The 24,136-nt window shown below is 41.6% G+C and overlaps 2 protein-coding genes across 14 annotated transcripts in view; one reads left to right on the top strand and one right to left on the bottom strand.

Moving 5' to 3' along the window:
- VEPH1 (ventricular zone expressed PH domain containing 1) overlaps positions 1-24,136 on the top strand; it is a 150,589-nt gene that overhangs the window by 42,701 nt on the left and 83,752 nt on the right. For all 13 annotated transcript variants that reach the window (XM_081862334.1, XM_081862329.1, XM_081862331.1 and 10 more), the window contains 2 exons: positions 15,674-15,840; positions 19,750-19,959. In XM_081862334.1, the coding sequence (XP_081718460.1) occupies positions 15,674-15,840; positions 19,750-19,959 (377 nt within the window). The remainder of the gene's footprint in view (positions 1-15,673; positions 15,841-19,749; positions 19,960-24,136) is intronic.
- PTX3 (pentraxin 3) lies at positions 532-7,463 on the bottom strand. The gene is made up of 3 exons (XM_081862680.1): positions 7,170-7,463; positions 6,241-6,783; positions 532-2,263 (listed from the first exon to the last, which is right to left on the bottom strand). Exons 1-3 carry the CDS (start codon positions 7,300-7,302, stop codon positions 1,644-1,646), a joined length of 1,296 nt encoding a protein of 431 aa, XP_081718806.1. The 5' UTR covers positions 7,303-7,463; the 3' UTR covers positions 532-1,643.

Raw genomic sequence — 24,136 nt, 5'->3', positions numbered from 1 at the left:
AAAATAAATAAGACAGTATTGTAGATGATAAAAAAATATATTCTTACCTGCACTGATGATAGTCATTGTTTGGATGGGGGGGGGGGCTTTTATCCATTTCCATAGTCACACAATCAATCAATCAATCAGTAGCTGAACTGGGTTCCACACAGTCACAAAAACAAATTAACTGAAAAAGCCTCAAAAACTAAATAGCAAAATAAATAGCAAAAACAAAAGCGCCAAACTCAATCCATTCTGGAAGTCCATTTGAAATGTTTGAAAACCGAGGCACAGCTTCTAATTGGTGCAGGTGCCCTGGAAACAATAGCAGACAGCCGCATCGGACATTCAGCTTCTGAAAAACGTTCAAAAACCAGAACACTTACTTCCAGGTTTTCGGTGTTTGGGAACCAAGGTGTTTGAGAACCAAGGCATCACTGTACATAGATTGTATGGACAAGAAAGACAAGAGGAAAGAGACATGCCATTCCAAAGCTGTGCTTGCTTTGGCAATTCAGACCTCTTGAATAAAACTATAAGAAATACCAGTCTGATAAAGCATTTTTATTTACAGTACAATTTTATAAAAAATAATTTCAATAATGTTAGTACAAAATCAATTTACAATATAGTACAGCTGTATCCATTCCAAACAAGAAAATTACAATTATCTGAATGCTAGGTTGGTTTCCAGTATAAATAATATCTTGGACACGGCACTAGCTTTATTAAGGTGTACATATCAGTTGCAACAAAAAACAAAACGAAACAGCAAACGTTACTTCAATACTCTTATATGGTACATCTGTAAAATTCACATTACTAATATAAAATCTACAAACGGGGGATATCCAGAAGACAGCATATTAGCTCTGCAGAAAAAGAGCTCCAGCCATTTGTTTGCATATATTTACTTAAAGAAAGTTATTGAGCCAAAATCTGTCCTCGGATCATCATGAATGACACCTATTTGCTATGAGTGAGAACAGCTTCTGCATAGACTGTTTTCCAATATAATTATTGAATAGGTTCGCAAACTACTTTTGATTATGTTTTAACTTTTGCTTGCTGAGACAACATTTCATCCACACCTCAGTTCAGAGCTGCATGCTTACAGTACTAACTCATCATGAGATATATTTAAGAGCACATAGTATGGCTGCCATATGGAAGCCATTTTAAATTGTTCCTTGTGGCAGCTGTTTCTGTGCCCCAGAGAATGAGGTTCCTTGTGGTGAGAAGGCCTCCCACTGACTTAGTAACTACTTGTTCTAGCAGCAGATAATGTCTGCTATCTTCTAACCATCTCTCAGTGCTACACATCCCCTTACCCTCCCTCTGGCACAACTTTTTTCCTTCTTGGACGCAGAACAACAGAGGAGAGTGGGAAAATATTAGAGTGATGTAGTTGTAGCTGCTACAGTCACTTGGAGGCTTTTTGCCATGCTGAGCCTTATCCAAGGGTTCCTGTGTGGACTAGGCTGAAGTGGCACCTCATGAATTAAGCATTCCCACCCCCACCCCCATATCACTGCTTGTCTATTGAGTTATAAAGCAACTTCCCTGTGGAAGCTCTTTTGTATGACCAGTTCCTTAAACATTCAGGCTTCCTAGATTTTCTGCATTTGATGTCTTTACATGGACTTTTGAAGGGCATCTGTTCAGGGCCCCAAAACATACTGAGCTCCTCCATGAGGAAGAAGCTCTGTAACCCCCCACCCAACTAAGTTGCCACGGATGTTACAAGCCTCTTCTCCAGCTTGTCTTGTTATCTCTTTGCCGCTGAGGACTCTGTTCCAAATATTAAAGCCAGTTATTTTCCCAGAGAAAGCTAAAGATTCATCGAGACTGCCTCCATCACAGCAGCGATTCTTTTCTTGGCCAATCTTCAAAATCCCACCATCTGGAACAATGTGGTCCTCAGCAATTTCTGTGGAGGCAGCCACCACCTTCCCATTTACCCACAGTGAAATACTTCCATTAACTGTGCTCCAAATGCCACAAAGGTGAATCCACCGTCCAGAAGAGACGACATGTTGGGCGATGACTTTGTTGTTGTCATTGCTTACAGCAAGAACAGCTGAATCATTGCTCAGATACAACTGAATTTCATGGGGATTTATCTTTGTTCCATAGGAGAATACAATAGTTTTGTCTAGAATTTCCGTCACTTTAACCCATGTGCAGACAGTGAAGGAGTAGAGCACCATTGTGGAAGTTGGGTGAACACTCACATATATCTTTTTGGAGCGCATTGGGAATAAAAGGGCCATCTCACAACCTGCAAAAATAACGGAATGATGTTATCATCAACCAGCTAAGTTACAACCAAAGTAATTATAAGAGTGCCATTCCTTAGGGAACCAAAATGGCACCATCCATACATCTCCATATCTACGACCTTGAATTACCTGGAATGCAACCCCAGTGCAAACTGGGAGTTGCTTGTATGAAGTTCTGTTTATGGTTTTTTTTAAAAAAGGACATATATTCCACCACTGAATTTGGAGGATTTAAAAAATGGATTTTCACCAAAATTCCAGTTTGAAAGTTTTAGTTTTCCAAAACTAAGGTTCTTCTGAAAGCCCACAATAGAAGGAAGCAAGATTTTAGGACAGACAGTGGAAGATGGAAAAGATTTATTGCAGTTGTGGATTGTGTTCTTGATATTTTGATCAGGGCATCTTTTTTTAAACGAGTGTCCATAAAACCTTTATAGGATCAGCACATCATTAGATGCTTTGTTTAGGGCACTTTTATTGTATGTTATTTCCTGTTTGGGATTACTTGTATTACACCAAATAAACAGTAGTATTACACAGAAACAGTGTCATACCTAAAAAACCACATAGAAAAGGCACCTTGCAAATATCACCTTACAGTGTTGAAAGTAGTCCTCAAGAACTGCATGTTATTTGATGGGATATAAGTGACCAAAGAACAAATTCAAAAGAAAATGAGGGCTATTCTGGCCCCAACTCTTCAAGCACTGATGGCCAAACTTGGCCCTCCAGCTGTTTTTGGACTACAACTCCCATCATCCCTAGGTAACAGGACCAGTGGCCAGGAATGATAGGAATTGTAGTCCCCAAAAGCTGGAGGGCCAAGTTTGGCCATCAGTGTATTATGGGACTGGTGGTGGTCAATCATAGAAATGCTCTAATAAATACAGAAGTAAAGAGATCACAGGATTTTTTGGAGGGGACATATTATTGTATGAGCAATGAGCTATGTATGAGCAATGAACATTTGTATATCAAGTTCCTAGAGCTAAAATGCATCTTGAAATCACAGCTGTAATAACCGGGCCAGTCACGTGCTTTTGGCTTTGAGTGTGTTAACAACCTTTTGACCACTGAGAAGTGGGTCATTAGGACATGTTTCTGTGGGGACTCTTCTTTAAAGAGAGCAGAGCTGTGTGCAGAGATATGGTTTTTTAATTAGCAGGATTTCTGGCTTTATTATCAAGGGGTAGCCAAAATTAAAACCAGCTTCATAAGACACCAGCAACAGTGTGATCAGAAAAACCCCTTAAGAGTCAACCTGGCAGGAATCCACGATACACAAGAAATCAAAACCAGTTGTTGAAAACTCTTTTAGAAAAGATTTCCAGAGGGATCTGTGGGGTATTTCAAAAATACACTCTTCTTGTTCTTAATCATATTACGACTTTCCTTCCTCCTCCTATCAAAACATATGGAACGAAATTCTGTCTGTAGTCAGTCTGTTGTGAATTAAGAGCAGGTCCTGTGAATTTGGCTGAGTTATTCTGGACTTCACACTGACTTCATCAGTTGGGCAAAAATGCAGAAAGGAATCCAGCCAAAGTTAAGAGTTTTTATGTCCCGTTAATTTCTGTGGGCTTGAGGCCAGGACTGCACATTGCAGCTGACATGCGGCTGCCGTAGAAAGCAGAAATCCCGAATCTCCCCCCCCTCCTCCTTTCTCCTCTATAATGTCTAATAATGTGAAACATGTGTGACATCATTGCATTGTGAGTTACCCCACCTCTCAAGCAGCAGCCAATGAAGTGGAGTGGGAGCAACCTTGCAAGGTGATGTTGCGGCATATATTTTGCATTACCAAATGTTACAAAGGAGAAGGGAAGGGGAGATACAGGATCGCCCTTAAAAAAGCAGGCACGCATCAGCCACGCCAGTTAGTTGCGGCGTAACTTTCCCATTGAAGTCCACAAGCGTTAAATGTGCTTACCTTTGGCTGGATCATACCTGTATGATTGTTACTCTTAAGTATAGTGAAAATGAGTGGTTTCACCTTTATTTCACAGCTGCAAAGGTTTGCAAAAGAAATGTTAGTCTGATGCCTCCATCTTTAAGCAACTCAGAATGCTGATCCAGGGGAAAGTGAGCTGTTAATATCCATTTGTTAGCTCACCTGTTAAAATAATCAAAGGGCCAATAAGAATTTCTTAGATGTCCTTGGGAATTGCTCTGTTCAAAGCAGAAACTGGTGCATGCAAAAATGCATTTTAACCACTATATTTTAATTTGGCCTTATATTTTGAAAGTCAGTGTGCACCAGTCTGTGCTACAGGGTACTTTCCCTGCACCCCACCCCTCCACCAAAATATGCGCGCGCGCTCTCTCTCTCTCTCTCTCTCTCTCTCTCTCTCGCTCTCAAATTAAAAAAGCAAACAAACACTTTTCCCTTATAGTTTTTTGTTTTAGAAGTTGACTGTAGTTCTTGCAAACTTTCTCTTGAATGTGCAGGAGTCCATTCTCATACTGCTGCTTTCTATCAATGAGTATAAAAGGAATATCTGTGCAGTGAGATTTTACCTATTTCGACTAATGAATGCACAACACATGGTATGGGTTTATTCAGCCATCTGTTTGCTTTTCGGTCCCACTGTAGTCAAATAAAACAAAAGAAACTTTTATGTTTCAGTTTCACAGGCAACTGATGCTTTGGAGGCCAGTGATTGGCACTGCCAACCAAAATCTGCAGTTGGCATCATTTACCCCACAGAGCTGCAGGCAGCCTTGAACTGTGGTAAATGCTGGTTCTGGGTGGCTAGTTCTAAACGCAGGAGCCATCCTCTCTATATTAACTTAATATTATAAATATCTTGATTTTTCCTTTAGTGGAATATTTCCTTGATTACTTCAGAAATTGATATTCATCTAGGTATTGCCTTAAAAATCCTTGTTGGGTTGTAAATTGGAGCAGAGAAGGATAAGTTCGAAAACTATTTTATGTAAATGGTTATTCTATTCATCGTAACATGAGTCATGACATGCATAATGGTGACTTCTGCCCAAGCACTTGAATGGTGCTGGTATTTCAAAGAAAAGTTGCAGGGGATTTTTTGTGATGGATCGCTATGCAGTTGGGCTGCACAGGGTGAAAGCTATTCCGCCTTCCCGAACCCCTGTGGAGAATCTGTTTATGCCCTGAAGCATGAGAATTGATGAATAGCGTGTTGACATAATCAGTGAGCTCACGGGGTCAAGTTTTGTTCATAAATAGCCTCTGAGGAATGCTGCGAAGGAGGCAGCAGGTAGGTTGCTAAGAAGAGGAAGGAAAAGAAGGGACCGAAATGGAATGGAGTAAGAGGTTTTTTTTTGTGGATTATTGTTCTTATTCTTGCAAACACGAGGGGAAGTCTGTAGCTGGAAGCCAGGAGTCAAGAAGACATTAAGGCCTTGGAAATGTGTAAGCTGTAGACCAGTACAGTGGTACCTCAGGTTAAGTACTTAATTTGTTCCAGAGGTCCGTTCTTAACCTGAAACTGTTCTTAACCTGAAGCACCACTTTAGTTAATGGGGCCTTCTGCTGCTGCCGTGCCAACGGAGACCGATTTCTGTTCTTATCCTGAAGCAAAGTTCTTAACCTGAAGCACTATTTCTGGGTTAGCAGAGTGTGTAACTTGAAACGTATGTAACCTGAAGCGTATGTAACCCGAGGTACCACTGTACAGGAGTCTTTCTGTTGGTCAAATATAGGAAACGATGTTGCCTTTGGCACCATCCAGTATTATGCTAGCTATAGTCTCCTTGTAAATGGGTTTTATGCTGTGTGTTCGTGTTCTTTGGTTGCCATATTGCACAATCTGGGGATCTGCTAAACACAGACTGCTCCCACACAATATGCCTTCATCTCAGGCTTCACAATAATGCTTCCCCTTGTATAATCAAAGCATGGATTGCTGCTATTTAACAAGAGTTGCTTAAACACAGTTGTTTGGGAACGGATGTGAAACTTATTAACTAACATTTCCAATAGAGTTTAACTTACCAAATGGCAACAAGAGCTGTGTGGTCCTTTTTTGGGCTTCTTTCAGTTCAGCTTTGGTTTCCTGCAGTTCTTGCCATAGCGAATTCAGGATGGAACCGCCCCCACTTGCCATGTCTCTGGATCGGTCTCTCTGCAGAAAGCCCCTCTGCTGCGCATCCACCTCAGCTCCCCTCTGCCAAGTGTGCTCAATGTGACCCAGCCTGCTGGACATGTTTTGGCTCAGCTGCAGAATCTCTTTGAGGATCTTCCCTTCCACAGATACAGGAGGCATCCCGGGAAAGTCCTCAGTTTGCCTGCTGCTTTTTGCCAGCATCTGGCCCATTTGGCTCACAATTTGGGAGGCAGCTTTCTCTGTGGAAGTGGTGCACGTGCCAGCCAAGGTCTGCACTAACTGGAGCATCTCCCCTCTCACCGCTTGCAGCTCCACCTTAAGGATTTCATCGAGGGAGTGGAGCAGCATATTCTCTTTCATCTGGGAGTTCTCAAGCATGATGAAGAGTTTGTCCCATTCTGTGTGTTCTCGCTGGCAGTCGCACGAAATACCTAGAGCAGAATAAACACAGCGGCTGTTAAATCTATGTTTCTGTGCTGTGGGTTATTTTTTTCCTTGAGCAAAGTTGTCTTTTAAATAAGTCTTTTGGAGCACACTGTTTTCGGTGTGCTTCAAAACTTCCCACTGCTTTCTTTCCCCAGAAGACAAGGGTATGACTTGTTCAAATAGTACCTTAGCATTGTAAAAGGGGACTAGAGAAAAGAACACAGGCGTCCGCCTTCTTATATTTATAAAGATCTTGCTTTTGGTTAGCTGGCTACAGCTTTTACAACAGTGCAAGCATAAGAAACATGAACTCTGAATGTCCTTTCCTTCGATGGCTACAGAAACAGCTAGCTTGCAAGACTTAGACGAAATAGGCAAAAGAACTACTTACTTTCTTCCGTTGCAGGAATTACACTTTCAACTTCATTGTCAAAATTGAAGAAAAAGAGGTCATCGTACTCATCCTGGTTCTGACTAGATGAGGGAGACCAGAGAGCAAAAAACAGGATCACAAAGGAAAGCATTTCTTTCAATTAGGATTCCCCAGCTGTTTCCTTGAAAGTCTCAGTGTGTCCCTGAATGAAAAGGGCTCTAATAAGAAACCGAGCAGAGATGTTTCTAAGAGAGGGAGTTGCAGAAAGCCCTTAAATAATACTCTGAGAGTGCCTGAACCTGAATGAATGAGTAATGCTAGTGCTAGTGCTGTAATCGGAGTGCTTCTGGTTATTATTAATTTTTTTTTTTTTTTTTTTGGATGGGAGTTGTGGGGAGGAGAAGGGGGGTGGGGTGGGAGGTTGCACAATCCTGAACCTTAAAAGTTTGAAATGTGGCTGGATTACCTAGCAGTGTAAAGAGAGAAATCATGGGGAAAACTCCTATTACGAATTGCAAAGCTCCTTGGAGACTAGTTTTTCTTGAAAAATATTCTGAAGGATGAAAAGCCAAGAAAACAAATAAATTGTGAATTTGCTGAAATGAAGAGAGACTGGAATTTCAAGCTATGATTTGAAAACATTTTAGAGTACATTCCAAGTTACAATCCTCTTTTTTTTTTTTTTTTTAAAAAGAAGATTTTGCATAACTTTGAAATTTCCAGTTACAGATAGGTAGCCGTGTTGGTCTGCCATGGTCAAAACAAAATAAAAAAATTCCTTCCAGTAGCACCTTAAAGACCAACTGAGTTAGTTCTAGGTATGAGCTTTCGTGTGCATGCACACTTCTTCAGATACACTGAAACAGAAGTCACCGGACCTTTCACTATATAGAAAGGTCCGGTGACTTCTGTTTCAGTGTATCTGAAGAAGTGTGCATGCACACGAAAGCTCATACCTAGAACTAACTCAGTTGGTCTTTAAGGTGCTACTGGAAGGAATTTTTTTATTTTGTTTTGAAATTTCCCAAATTGAAGTGTACTGGGTTGGCTTTTTTAATGCAGTAATTTAAATATGTCTTAATAATAATAATAATAATAATCATCATCATCATCAGTGATGCATTGGGTTGGACTAAGACCCCTTTTTCTATATGAAATTGCAGCTGCTCACTGCAATAATAATAATAATAATAATAATAATAATAATAATAATAATACTTACACCCCACCTATCTGACTGGGTTTTCCCAGCAATGATCACCAGTCGAACATATTCTACATCCCCCCTAAGACTGGCAATCAGCTGTCCATCATAGGATCATGAAATCATAGAATTCTAGAGTTGGAAAGGATCCAGAGGACCATCTCGTCCAACCCTCTGCAATGCAAGAATATGCTGCTATTCCAGGGATCAAATCTTCAACCTTGGTGTTATCAGCACCACGTTCTAACCAACTGAGTTAACTAGGCTCCCAAATCATGGAGAAATTGGGAACTAGGATGGGCTGCTGCTAACAAAGTGCCAGGCGCTGGATGTGTTCCTCTCCTCACCACCCTTGCCAGCAGCATTCTTTTCTGCATGCTGATCTTCCTTGAGAAGACTTGCTCAAGGAAGCCTTGACATCTACCCACAGAGATGCATTGCTGGACCTAGACAGTAGTCTGCAGGTGGCTTTAGATTATAACCCTGATTTTGCTAACACTCACAACAGCCCTGCAAGATGGATCACAGGGCCTCCTAGTTTGCAGATGGAATGCTTAGGCTCTAAGATGTCCCTTGTTCAAGGGCACCCTCAATCTATGTACCTGGTTAAGCTGGAATTTGGGGGACAGAAATTCAAAATGTATGATCAAAGTGAACATTTGATCCACTATACTAGAACTATTCAAGGAGGGGAGCCTTCTCTAGAGACTGAAACTGTCTGTGACAGCTTCCAATTTATACTTAGTCACCTGTATGATATATTAGTCTACTGAACTTTAAAAGAACCCATGTCTATTCTATGAGAATCAGGATATCCCTGCTAGAAAGCAGTGGCAGACTTTGGGGCTCTCAAATTTCAGAAGCACCCTGCGCGGCACTAGAATTTGGCACCCCCCCAACCTCTTGAACTCCATTCTACAGCATTGCTTTAGCTGCCCCTGCAGTGTGACACCCAGTGTGACCGGTTGCACTACCCTAAAGTCACTTCTGCAGAAAGGTGCACAGTCTCAGATGTGGGGGCACTAATGGAAAGACTTAAGTGGGAATTAATGACCCATTGCCCTTAATGACTCATACCACTGATGCTGGAGAACTAGATGTGAGAGGAGTAGTGTGGTTTACACACATGCAAAATACAGACCCAAGCTGCCACCCGCCCTCTCTCAGTAATGTTCAATAAAATAAAATATGCAAAAAATATATGATACTACTGTGCTGAAGATTTTCCTGCCCCTACAGGCGCAACCACCAATGAAGAAGAGACGGGGGCGGGGGGGAGCTTGCAGTATAGTGATGACAAGTTACGTGTTCAGTAGACATTACTGGAAGGCAGAGAGAAGATCAGAATATATGAGGCTGCTGTTTTTGAGCCGTTGCATGACTTCTAGCCTGCATAGCTTTGGCTCAGCATACATTATTACAGGCTCATGTAAATACAGCCTTTCTCCAACTATGCAGAACTGTGCCATTTAGCTAACATATGAATTGGCCTCCAGATCTGCCAGTCAGGGTTTTCAAATGTGGAAATGTTCATTGATTTCCTCCTACTTTGTTCATTATGAATTGGCTGTGGTTTCGGTGTATCTGTAAGCTGCGTTGTGCACAGTCTTTTGTGGAATAGGGGAGTACAATTTAAGAAGGATATTGATCAGCTGGATCATGTGCAGAGGAGGGCAACCCAGATGATCAAGGGTCTGGAAACCGAGCCTTATGAAGAACGGTTGAGGGAGTTGGGTATGTTTAGCCTGGAGGAGAGGAGACTGAGAGCAGATATAACAGCTATCTCCAAGTGTCTTAAAGGGCTGTCACATGGAAGATGGAGCAAGCTGGTTTTCTCCTACTCCAGAGGCTAGGACCTGAACCAATGTCTTCAAGTTACAATAAATGAGATTCTGACTAAACATCAGGAAGAACTTCCTGACAGCAAGAGCTGTTCGGCAGTGGAACAGACTCCCATGAGAGGTGGTGGACTCTCCTTCCTTGGAGGTTTTTAAGCAGAGGTTGGATGGCCGTCAGTCATGGATGATCTAGTTGAGATTCCTGCATTGCAGGGGGTTGGACTAAATGACCCTCAGTTTCCCTTCCCACTCTACAATTCTATAATCATCATCAGAGGATAGATGCTTCCTACTGTGTGGGAATGTTTTGTTCTTTAGTAAAAATACACGGGTTATAACAGACCCATTGAAATGAATGGACTTAAGTTAGTGATGTCCAGTATTTTCAGTGGGGCTGTGCTGTTTAAAAATAACACTGGATATGAACCCATGAGTGCAATATATATGCTCCTTGTGTCACTTTTGAATTGTGCAAAGAGACGAGGAACATAATGCATAGTTCTGAGAGAGATAGAAATCTAAAGTGAGAAGCTGCCTCAATGTACTCTTGTTCACCTGTTAGAAGAGCCATAGGATTAAAGGGTAGCTAGGGGCTCTCAATTGCAGGAAAGAGCCTCCACGTTTACAGCACGGTCTCCCTTCAGACCTTCGCTCAACACATGGAGATCGGAGAGCTAGATGCAGAACTGGGCAGTCGTGCGCAGTGTTGGGCGTGGAGCCATCAGCGCAACTCTTTAATTATCTGGCGTCCCTTCACATGGATAACATATGAAACAGGCTCCAAAAGACCTAGCAGTTCCCTGTAGGTATCTAGCCATTTCTGTTACAAAACTCAGTTCTTTCCAACTGTGGCCTCATGTTTTCATAATTCACGAACATGATATGGGTGACTGCTTTGCCAGAACCTTTATCAATGTCGATCATCTATGCTGTGACTGATAAACATCTTGCCAGAATACACAGTAGTGGTAGTATGTCGGGTCAACAACAGGGCAAGATTTGGTCATCTGAAAGTACTTTGTACATAGCAGCATCAAGAGAAAGCTTCCAAAAGATGGGCTAGGGGAGCAAAAGATGCTTCCTTTTTATGTTCATAATTCATGCCAAACAATTCCCCCCCGGAAGAATCCATTGGCCAACTTTTTCCTCACACCTTTTAATTCACAAGGACTCAACTGCATTCCAAGGTTTATATCTGAAGGCACCTCTGGATTTAAGAATGAACATCTGCTCACATCCTTTTTTAAAAAAGAAGAAGTCAGTTTGGAAATCCCAGGTTCATGCTCACTTCTTTTCTATTAGTAGTAAGTATGAAATATATCATTAGCTCCAAATCACTACAGAGGCTTAACAAACATGGGTGAGTAATGATGATGTCAGGCTTCTTATCCCAGAGAGCCCCTCTGGAATTATTCTGGTATTGTGAAGAAAAATTGGATACCTAATTTGGATAGTTAAAACAGGAGTGGACTGGTTCATGGAGGCCTGATAAGTTAAGGCATGGAGCTCTTTCATTAAAACACAAAACCCAGTAGGAGTGTTGGTTCTGCTGTCTCACTGGGAGCTTACTTAATCGGAGGCATCCTTCATCTGGTCCAGTCACTGCATTGGCAATAGTGACTGACTTGCTGTGAAGCGGGAAAAAGTTGTGCGATAGCCATCAGGCCTATGAGGAAATCCTTCCTGATCTGCTGCTGACTCAGACATTCCTAGACTTAAAAGACTGATGATGCTGTTCGTTTTCCCATGGGGGCATGGATCCAAAGTGGAAGAGGACAAGGGTGAGAAGTTACTCGTCATGCAGTGCAAGTTTCTTCAGAATGATGCAGTGTGCCCAATTATGTTTGTAACAGATGATTGATGTAGCGTGTACACAAAATATCTAAAGCAGGCATTTGAATCATAGTTAGGAACATGGTCCAGCATCCTGTTTCTAATGGTGGCCACCAGCTAGAGTTTTCCAGGAATCTAGCAAGCAAAGCATGAAGGCAATCTCCTTCCTCCACTATTTGGCACCTGACAACTGGCATTCATGGCTATCTTGGCTGTGAGTTCTGGGAGACCTGCTCCCTGCTTTTCTGGCCTTTTCCTTCATGGCCATGGAGGGTGTGGCCCTGATTGACTCCAACTACACAAGTCAAAGCTGTTGAAGAGGCCAGAGACCATCTTTGGAGACCCAGGTCATCGAGCCTGAGCTTCCTCAGCCACCCCCACCATGAACTGGTATTGGCAGGATTGGCAGCAACAGCAGCAAATATGTTCTACACTTATGACAATGTATTATTCTCTTGCTAACTATGTTGTTTTAAATGTGCATTTCATATTTGATTTCCTGTAGTAACGTGTTCTTTTTAAATGTTAAAGATAATTTGGTTTACTTTGCTGCATTAAATATGCATTCCATAGTTGACCTTTGTAATGTTTAGTTTTGAAATCTTTAAGGTAATACTTTAGTTTCCTGTTAATTGTGTTGGCTTGAATGTATACTTTATATTTTACTTTCTTCATTAATGTTTTACTCTGGATTGTTTTATTTGATGCTTTAATGTAGGTTGTTAACCGCTTTGAGATTTTTCTTTTAAATAAATAAATAAATCAGTAAAGGAATGAAAACAACAACGACAACAACAACGACTGCCTCTGAATGTGGAGGTACTACTTAGAGACCCTTCTCAATGTGTTATATTTAATTCTAATCATCTGGTGAATGAGCTGTGTCAGGTTCCTAGGAACAGATACCATCTTGAAGAAACACATTCTTGAGTTGCTGGTCACCAGTGACCCCAAAATGAACATAGGGTGTAATTCACCATTATGCTATTATGACTGGTCTGTCAGTGCAAGCATTTCTGGTTGTCAGATGAAATGATCTTCTGCCTCCTCCAAGAGCTTCATGACCCCCAAGAGCTAATATGGGAGAGAAGCTGGGGGGGGGGGGCATTGTGCTAGTGGGACTTGATATGCTGGCTCCTGTTGGTGCAACTGTTTCAGGGATGCCCAAACATTTTTCAAAGAGAACCAGATTTGATGAAGTGAACATGCGTGAGTTGTTGAGCTTCTTTTAGGATTGAAGTTGTTCAGCTTTTTTTTATTTTTCACCCCGAAACAGACTTTGGAAACATGCCTGGTTTAGTTGAATCTGTCCCGTGGAATCCATGTCCCTTTGCTAATAGGGCTAGAAAAAGTGGGGAGGGGGGCGGTACTCTGCTAATGCATCCCATCAGTGCAGGATTTCTGCTTGTGCAAATAGACTTTTCCCCTTCTCTTCCCCCTGCACGTCTCCTTGCCCTCCCAAAATCTGCTCCAGAGGGTTGAGGGAGCCCCTAGAATAGATTTAAGGGAGGGAGAAGAGAGGGGAAATATTTTGTTATGCAAGCAGAAATCCTTGCATTAGCACCACATTGGTTGCCTTAGCACTACATTGAATTCTACCCTATAATTCTAAATTTATGCCAGCAACGTATGTTGCTGTGTTTCATGCACAAAAAGCTGCTTAAGATAAGAACAAGACACATGATGAGGGACAAATCTGCCACTTGTAACTGCCTGCTGGGGTGCTGCTGTTATTTAAACTTATTTTTAGGAAGGCGCTACAGCTTGCCATTACCAGTGGCAGGCTTGAAGAACACATCATTCCCCATTGAGATATTGTGGTTTAGAATCTGTTTAATGAGAAATTGAAGTGTCTGCCATGGGTCACAGACACAGAGCCTCATGGTGCAATTCTTTGCATGCTTACTCAGAAGTCCCATTGAGTTTGGTGAGGCTTACACCCAAATAAGTAGGTATAGGATTGCAACCTCAGTGGAGCAGGGGTGTCATTCAAAACCCAAAGCAGGCTACTTGAACTGTTCCCCGTGTGTCCCAGGCCATATTCCAGAAGAAACAGCTGATGGAGAAGACATGCTATCAGCATTTGACATTAACATCTAAGCAATGCAAAACATTGAAAAGGCACTTTAGGCATCTCTTGCAATAGCAACTTAGTTGAAAAGGTTTTCAACTAATAGCATTAGGACTGAGGCAGGCACAAACATTTCATTGAAGGAGGGATAGTCAGGATCTGATTCCATGTCAGTTCTTTAGATGTTTCCAAAAAACATTTGAAGATTTTCCATTTAAATTATGTACATTTTACGTGTGTTCTTTCCCTGAAATAGAAAGTTACGTATTCTTCTCACTGCATTTCCCCCTCAAATACACATTTCTCCCTTAAAACACACATTTGGGTGTGTTGTTTTTTTGAACCAAAACTGCTTTACAAACTTTGGAAAAGTGTTCAGTCCAACCGATAGCTTCAATACGCATGTAAGTTTGGGAGCAGTGAATTAGGTCAGTTTGTTTTAAAATGCAAACCAAATAAATTTCTCCTTCATCCATAAAGCTAACTCTCATTTGGTCCTGCCTTACAGTATAGACTTTTAGGACAGTTGTGATTTTATTGTTGGAGATGTTGAACTATACATATGGCATTCCAGATGCTGGTAATTACAGGGTGAAGGAATGTCCTAACAGCTGATGTTTCTACTAAACAGTCTGAAACTCTGCTATCATACAACTGATGAGTGACCTGGTTGTCTTCCATGTTAAGAGAGTGAGCAAATTTAAATGAAAGAAAGCATAGGAGATCGGCATACACATTTTTTCCCTGGAAAGTGAATCCATAGGGGCTTTCAGTATGTTTAGAAGATTTAGAGAGTGAAACCATGTAATATAGTGATAGGCAGATGTTTCCCATATGCTGTCAGCATGGAACTTCAATCACTCCAGGCCCAGCTTGTACAATGTTTCATGTTATAGATTTCTCTGTGAAGCCTGGCTTCGAATTAAATTGTGCACGCACATCTTCAAACACACTCTTCAAAACTGTGTGTGAGAATATATTTTTTTTTGTCCTGGTTGTTCTCTTTCATTTTCCATGCTTGAGCAACTCCATAGTCCCCAGAAATTGCATCCTAACTGGTTGTATTTCAGTTTACCTTTTTGCTAATTTTATACTTTTAAAAACCAAATATTGTTTCCAGACCTCCTTTTAATTTGGTTTTCTAAAAAAAAAAAAAAAAGAATCCAACAAATGGGGAGGGGGTAGCTAAAATGCATTAGCTTGTCTTACTTTTCATGCTTGTTTAGCAGTAACCTTTGCAGTGGTTTAGTGCTCAATTAAATATCGATACATTTTTTTTGAAAATCTAAGCAGCTTGCTTTATGCACAAGGCCATGTTGCCTCGCTTAGCCGCATTCCACATTAGATAATGTTTTGGTTTCTTGATGCAATATGTATTTTCCTTTTCTTGTGCCATATGTTTTGACACAAACACCAGTTTTCACAAATCTCCTCCCCAGAAATCATGGGTAATAAAATGCCAATTCCATTTTTACTTTATCTCTTCGCTTTGAGAGATGTTATGAAGGGAGAGACTTGCTGGCAAGATAGACCATGCTGGCTCTCTCTTATTCTTCCATTCTCGTTTTCTCGACAGGGAACGCAATGTTGCTACGCGTATTACCCTGCTTGTATGAAAAGCAATCGCAGCCAATTAACAGCCACCTGAAGGATCTGGTATCGCTGATGTCTCATCTGGAGCAGCCTGAACAGCAGCACCTTTTACGGCTTTTGCTTATAGTTGCAAAGAAAAAACAACCAGAGGTAACATTTATTAATTCATATTTTTCCACCTTAGTGTAGGTGGCTGTTCATTCAAGGGACTCTGTAATTTAAATACCTTTTCAGCACAATCAAGTTTCCCATGTTATTAGGACCTCCTCCAGAGAAGCAGGCACAAATATTGTGTTTGCCCGTCCAATATATTTCCTTGCAAGTAGTGCCCCTTGAACCCTAAACTTTCATTTAGACCTTGCTGAGTTCACAAACAGTTTAGAGATTAGGCACAAAGAGGGGGAAGCAGGAAAATGCACTCTCTCTGGCGGAATTGCAGCTCACTGCACACACCGTCTGACTATGCCCTCACACTGCGAGTGCTGGAATTTGCACACTGGCGTAAACCCTCCCTCTCTCCAGGACTTCACTCTGGTGTGGTAAATATTAGGTGGTGATGCGTTTACTCAGCCTGTTCGCTGCTTGTAATTAACTGTCCAGCTGTAACACTTATTTTGCGCACCTGAGACTATGCACACAAATGTAAACAGATGGCCTTAGAAAGGAGTTCGTGAACTTGCAGCCCTGCAGATGTTGCTGGACTACCATTCCAGCCATCCCTGACCATTGAGCATGCTGGCTGGGGCTGATGGGAGTCGGGGTCCCACAACATCTGGCGCACCACAGGTTTCCCAGCCCTGACTTAGAAGGGTATAAATCATGGGTAGGCAAACTAAGGCCCAGGGGTCGGATCCGGCCCAATCGCCTTCTAAATCTGGCCCGCGGACAGTCTGGGAATCAGCATGTTTTTACATGAGTAGAATGTGTGCTTTTATTTAAAATTCATATCCCCCCCCCAAATATAATCCGGTCCCCCACCAGGTCTGAGGGACAGTTGACCGGCCCCCTGCTGAAAAAGTTTCCTAACCCCTGGTATAAATGGATCCTTGCCCTGGTGGCAGAGTTGGCTATAAAGCCGTTTCTTGCTTTGAAGCCGCATAAGCCCTTGAAAAATTGAAGCAGTAAAAGCTCTTTTTTGCTTTATTAATCTGAGGAAGGTGTGTGTGTGTGTATATATATAACATATTTAATTATGCAGAAGTTTAACTAAATTTAGATGCATTTGCATAACCTCAAACAACCACATATATTTACATATGTTTACGACAATACTAATTGCATCTTTATAATGACCATCTGCAGCATCCTGCACTGAGTTGGAGGTAGACTGTATAATTCTACAAAAATAAAGGCTTTCCATTCATTTAGTTCTTGCAAGTCGACGAATTGCAACAAGTATGAATTTGCAGAAGAGAGTTGGGTAAAAGTTCAATGAATTCTACCAAATAAACTGTCACAGGTTTCCAGAATGTTATTGGCCTGATGAGTGATGTTGTCACAATCAGTGTTAATGGAGAATTGAGCCAATTAGGTCCTTCAGTGGATCAGAAGAGATTTAATGGGATGTGCGTAAAAGTATCAGAATGATCAAGATTGACTTTGTTGCCTTCCAGTTTGAGGAGAAAAGGGGCATAAGGGAGTAAGCATGCCTGTCAGAATCAAACCATCTTCTGATTAAAGCTTCTTAATATTTTAAGAATTCCTTACTCATTTATTGTAGTTCAATCTGCAAAGATAAAGGTGTTTTTAAAAGGCTTCAGTAGTTTTTAGAACCAGATTACAGTGAAAATTTGCCCGAATTTGAAGAAGCAAAAAACACACACAACAGATACATTAAATGTTTCAGATATGGTTCACAAGGATGTTTATGAGATATAGGCATTATAACAAGCTTCAAGGATACCTCGTTTGCAGAGTATAAATTTCAGCAGTCTTTGTAAAAAAAAAAACAAAAAAAAACTTGCAACAGCCAGGAATTTAATATCCACCTTTCAGTACGTACAAGCAGACCTTCTCAAAATATATAGTTGCAGAGGAAATATAACTCCTCCTATAAAAGAGACTTTCCAGCCTGATGAGGCCCATTTTAGCCTTTGTTTGGAGCCTAGGTCATGTGACACCTTTTCAACATAATCTCCATTCTCTTGTTAATGTCCCTTTGTGACACTACGGGGACTCTTTGGGATCTGCTCTGTAAAAATGTCATCTGACATTTCAAAAAAACAAAACAAAAATCCACATCAAGCAATTTAAAATTTGAAGCAGCTGTATGGTATAGCATATAAGGAGCTGGACTTGAACAAGGGAGGTCTAGATTCATTCAGAAGCTAATTGGAACTTTAGGCACCTTACCATATTTTAGCCTAGCCTACTTCTCAGGGCTGTTGTGAGGATGGAATCAAACAGATACCACTATCTTTCAGGATCTAGCAGCAAAGGTCTTTTAAGAAAAAAGGAAGATGTTCGGACCTTTGATTTTGCAGAACTCTTACATAAAAAACCATGTAAATACATTGCAAGAATTGTGGGATGTGAAACACAAGAGCAGTCAAGCACAACATTCCTAGAGTAAACATGTTTATACATGGGGAGGAATGTTTGTCCAGCCAGCAGGTAAACTTCCTGTTTCCTTCTGGGCTGGGGCAGACTTCCTCTGCATGAAACTAGAGGTGGGCGTGGCCTCACCTGTGCAGGTAACGACAAAAGCACAGGGCAGGGCAGCCATCTTTCTCTCTTTGACTACATGCATCGAAGAAGCAACATCCGCTTAGCCAAAGATGCTCTCTTGGCTTCCCAAGACACGACAGAGGGACTGTCTTCTTATGAGATAGTTTCCAGGTATATGTTACCTTTCTAAGCTAACTCTGCCTTCTGGCATCTGATTGTGAACAGAATCTGAGTAAACTCTTTTTATACTTTTATAGAAGACTGTGTCGTGTCTTATCTTTTATGAGGGAATAAGGGGGAAATAGCAGAACAGTTATTATAGAGGCTTTAGCGAGCCTGAGCAAACACATCCGCTGTGAATTTAAAAAGGGGGATATTACTCTGCTAAATTGTGAACTTGTTAACACAAGTTGGAAAGGCTATAATCAAACAATATATCCTCTCCTGCATCCCTGAACATTCCCACAAGAATAGTTCCATCAAGGCATTCCAATTTTCCATACTTTGATTACATTTCTTGGGCCATCAGATGAACAGTGCTGCCCTTTTATTGCAAGTATAGCCTGGTTTGCACTATTGTTCTTGGCTTCAAATAATACGGTTTATTAAGACAGGAGCAAGTATCCGGACTGGGCACTCTCCTCCTCCCTCCATCATACGTCTTTTCCTGATTGGTTAATGAGCAGTCCAGAGCAATACATAACAGAGACCTCTATCTTATTCCAAGCCAGGTTCTTTGTGTTGATCCCAGAGTGCAACAGGAGGAAGGGAGAAGGCAGGGAAGCTTGACTGGTGCTGATGCTTTTCCCAGATTCATATGCCATGATTTATGGAGCCTCAAATGATTGTCCAAGCCAGGCAATTGTGTCCTGTTTTGGTAGTTGTTACAGTGGTATGATGCTTATTTCTCATATTGCCAAGGTTCTTAGTCCTTGCCGTTGTGAATCTGTGTCCTTTCATTGCGGCATATGGACTGACACTGATTTAAGCCAGCACAGAGTCTGGCTCCTTAATTTCATTCTTTGCTCTAGGCATCAGACCTAGGTTTTTAAGGATTCCTTAGGGACCATGGGATTTTCTGTTATTCCTTCATTTACTGTGTCATCGGATAATTCCAACTTCTTTTAAATCAATAAAGCTTCATACTAGTCTAAGGGGAGAAACTTGAGAATTTTCTATGTTTTTCTTCTTCTTCTTTTAAACACACCAAAGGATTTCCTTAATTATGAAATGCTACATCTATGAATGTATAACCTCAGGCAGCAGCCTATGCCATATGCCTTGTGCTGAGCTGAACTTGCAATGACTTCTTGGATAATTATAAAGAGAATAATACGCAGAACGTTTTTGCAAAATTAACATTTCTATTTCCTTCTGCCTCTTTCTTTTTAGGTGCTCAAAGAATGTATCCCTACTCTCACTGGTCACCTAAGAGATCCCCATCATAATGACCTCATCCTAAATATACTGATAGAAATATCGGACTATGAACCAGAAGTATTGACCAATTTGCTTCCAATACTGAAGGAGATTGGGGAGAGTTTCCCAAGTCTGATTGGACAAACTGCAAAGATATATGGAGCGGTTGGACATGTTGATGAGGTATGGAAACCGTTATGTGCCAGGAATAAATTTTCATAAGCTTATTACCTATAGTGTTACTGGCCAGCAGTCATAACTTAAGGGTAAATCTATCACCAGCTACCAGGAGAATATGGGAACTGAGAGCAAAGGCAAACTGAGTGGTGTCTACTTTGAACATATTTTAAGGAATAGTCCTCTGGCCTTCATAATGATGGGCTGGGGGATAGTTTGATGGGATCTACTTAATAAAGCCTCTCTGGAGGAACACAGTGGACCAGAAACCCCAGTGGGATACATTTTCACGAGTTTCTCCTGAGACAGAATTCTGGGGTCATGGGCTGTTTCTGTTCAGTAACTAGTTTGGGGTGGAATTCAGTCACATACCATCGAATTCAGGTTGCACAGTGAAAGTTGATTGGAAGCCATAGCTGTCAACTTTCAGATTTGAAAATAAGGGATCAGCAACCTCGAAGATAAGGGATCAGCAGCCTCACCTGTCCCGGGGACAGTCTACGGGATATCTAACAATCCGGGATAGCAGCGGGAAGCAGCAGGAAATGGCGCTGGAATAAGGGAATTTCCCGCAAAAAAAGAGGGAAGGTTGACAACTATGCTGGAGGCGTGGCTCTCTCCACTGCCTGACGAAGAGCTACTTCTCAGAAACGTCGGAGGCTCCCTGTAGTCTTCTGCCCCCCCTCCCTCCTTTCGATGGCAGTCCCCTGACAGTATGTTTCCATTCCACATCAGTATATGAGAAGTACACTGTTGTTGTGGATAATAAATCATATTATGAAGGTCCCCCCCCCCACAGTCTGTATCAGAGCAGATTACATTAGTTTACCTTCTGCCCTCTGACAGCAAAATGCTGTGTTGCACATTCATGTGTTGTTCTCTCGAGCATTCTAATCAAGGCACTTCAGGAAGCAGTTCTGACCCAGGGCTGACCTGCACCAAGGGAAGTGTAGAATGCTTATTGCCATACCGTGCTTTTCCTTGCACGGGTCATGTCTGAGCCACAAACAATGTTTTATGTAACACACTCAGGGGATCTATATGGTGAATGTGTGCATCTCTCCTCTAACCACATGCCGCGTCTGACTATATAAAAATACCTTCCGTTCCTACAATTTAGCTGTTAGACCATTTAATCTGCTCCAGCACTACTCTGTCTTCCACTTAAGACAGATGACTGTTGCAAGCATCCCTCTCTGGATATTCAAAATAAAATCCCTCTGTTGATACTGTATAGTGTTTGATAGCTGATGGCACTTTTCCAGTGGACTTGTGTGACAGATAACAACTCTAGGCCCACTTGTATTTTTGGGTTATATCCTGCCTATCTGTGTAGGGACTAAAGGAAACAATTGTGCAGGTGCAAGCGCAAGTTGGGTCTCGCAAAAGACATATACAGTGGTACCTTGGGTTAAGTACTTAATTCGTTCCGGAGGTCCGTTCTTAACCTGAAACTGTTCTTAACCTGAAGCACCACTTTAGCTAATGGGGCCTCCTGCTGCCGCCTCGCTGCCGGAGCACAATTTCTGTTCTCATCCTGAAGCAAAGTTCTTAACCCGAGGTACTATTTCTAGGTTAGCAGAGTCTGTAAGCTGTAGCGTATGTAACCTGAAGCGTATGTAACCCGAGGTACCACTGTACAAGGGTCTTGGCTCAGGTTCTGCAGGCTTCTGACCAGGCTCAGCATCAGCCAGAAACACGGCCCAACCTCTCATGCAGTGCTAGTTCAACCCCAGACTCAGAAGAATCCACAAAGGTGTATTTCTGGTATATCAATTAATATAAAAGGCTGCTGAATATCAATATTATTGGGCTTGGGGGGGGATACTTCCAGTACAAGTAACTGCTGTTTAAATGCTTAAGGAACTAGTACTATTCACATACAGCAAAATAAGACATGTGGGTAGTCTAGCCAGGAAAAGTACAAATGTGGTATAGTATATTAATTTCTGAATAAACTGTTATCAATGCATTGTATGTTAGAAGTACACTCTAAGCCTGAGCCCTTGAGAAGGGAAAGAATGAACTGCATGTTAAATACTTTGTAGTATTTATACCACAAACCTTCATTGTACTTAAGAAGGAAGAACTGTCCTTTGGTGAGTTGTGCAGGGTCTTGTGGGTAACTGGAAGTTTTAAACAAATAACATTCTGATATTAACTTTCTGAAATTACGAAGGCTTTCTCATGACATGTGGTCTTATTTGCTCTGAAGATGTTACACCTATCGCATAGACGTTATGATACACCATGCTTTTAATGAGATTTTTTTGAATGATTCCTGTGGCTAGATATATTACAGTGCAGTCCTAACAATGTCCACTCAGGAGTAAGTCCAGCCGAATTCAGTGGGACGTACTCCCAGGTAAGTGTGGCTCCAATTGCAGCCTTAGCGCACAGTGTGCCTCACAGCAGTTAAAGAGTCCATTGAGCTGAAAGCTTCATACTGTGGCATTACAATAGCCTTGGATAAACGACTGATTTGTAGCTCTGTGACTATGCTTGATTATAGCCAGAAAATGACTGGAATGTAGTAAAGATAAACATTTTAAGAAACATAAAAACGTGCCTACGTTACAGCAACCAGAATAGTTTATTCTGTGTTCTGAACTTTCCAGATCTTCTTAGCATTAGTTTCACTGATTTCTTACCTATCCACCCGGCCCCAAATCACTAGAAATGATGGCAACTCACACAAGAAACTGGCTTTGTCTGTAACATCATGAAACAAACCTTTCCCCAATTTTTGCTGATGTCCCTTGCCAGCTACCATAAATCAACAGGTTTGAGCTCTCCCCCCACCCCTGCAACACAACAGTTTTTCTTGTTTTATGGATGAAACTAAAGGCAGTGTTTTCTTTTAGCTCTGAGATTGTACTTACACCCGAAACCACTGGAATAAACAATCTTCCCATGAGATCTGTATGCCTGGTGCGTACATCTGTGTGTACCAGAACCCAATGAGTGAGTTTTGAGAACCACAGGACATATTAAGTATTTTGGTAGGAAGCTATACAGTACACTCAAATTTCTAGAAATATATGAAAATCCAATCATTTCCTCTAGTAGTAAAGCGGGTGTGGCCCTGTTCCAGGCAGGAAAAAGGGTTGTAAATTAAACAATAGGCCTGCGCATGTCTACTGCCCTTTAAGTTGCACAAAATGTAGAAAGAAGTTGCACATCATATGAGGGAGGGAAGGAAGGAAAATTGAGGGGTGGAAACTAACTTGCTTGAGCCCCTAATAGTGATGAATATCGTTCAAAACACACACTTCAGGGTGCTATAAGCATTTAAGTGCTCTGGCCCCTTTGATGCTCCAAAAGTCATTGGAGGGGAGATTAATTAGTTGTAGAGGGAAAGAATGTCTTCCCATCCTAATTACCATAATAGTTCTAAAAGACTGCTTAAATTCTAATACAGTGGTACCTCGTGTTACGGACAGGATCCGTTCTGGAGGCCCGTCCATAATGTGAACTGCCCACAACTCAAAGCGCTGCATCTGTGCAGGTGCACAACGTGATTTAGCGCTTCTGCGCTTGCGTGAGCGGCAAAACCCGGAAGTAACCCATTCCAGTACTTCCAGATTGTCATGGGACGTAACGCGAAAAGACACAACATGAAGCGGATGCAACACGAGGTATGACTGTATGAGCAGAGCCCCTAACAGCTGCCACAGAGGGAATGAAATGGGCCTGGGAGATGTCCAACATCAGGTATAGCCATCTATTGTGCTAGCCTGTTGAATACCAGCTTTCCCTGAACCTCAACAGTGAGACTACAGATTTCCCAGTTGGTTACCCGCTACCTCCCATGATGATTACCTGGGCCCATAACTTATACATTGGTAAGGCAAAGCACAGTCTACGGAAGACTGCATGTTGCAAGGTTCAGGACAGATTTTTTAAGAAAAATCTTTGTGCAGCACATAGCTATGGAACTCGCTTCCCACAGAAGGCAGAGATGGCTGCCAACTTTGATGGCTTTAAAAGAGGATTAGACAAATTCCTGGAGGAGAAGGCTATCAACAGCTACAAGCCATGATGTGTGCAGTTTTCCAGAAAAAGAGGTGCCGGAACTCACCATGAATGCCTTTCTTGTTCTCTTACAATGGCAATGGCTGAGAGGTGCTGGAACTGAGTTCTGGGTAAAAAAAAGCCCTGGTTATAATAATAATAATAATAT

This window comes from Podarcis erhardii (assembly GCF_964252035.2).
Source record: "Podarcis erhardii genome assembly, chromosome: 5".
NCBI classification, from domain to species: domain Eukaryota; kingdom Metazoa; phylum Chordata; class Lepidosauria; order Squamata; family Lacertidae; genus Podarcis; species Podarcis erhardii.
The sequence above is the reverse complement of the archived record's forward strand: the minus strand, read 5'-3'. Positions and strand labels throughout refer to the sequence as shown.

Bases quoted from the DNA above. Each gene is read 5' to 3' on its own strand.
- PTX3 (XM_081862680.1), bottom strand. From the start codon at position 7,302: ATGCTTTCCTTTGTGATCCTGTTTTTTGCTCTCTGGTCTCCCTCATCT. The intron at 6,784-7,169 runs GTAAGTAGTTCT...ATTCTGCTCTAG, and splicing joins AATTCCTGCAACGGAAGAAA to GTATTTCGTGCGACTGCCAG. The intron at 2,264-6,240 runs GTAAGTTAAACT...TTATTTTTGCAG, and splicing joins ACAGCTCTTGTTGCCATTTG to GTTGTGAGATGGCCCTTTTA.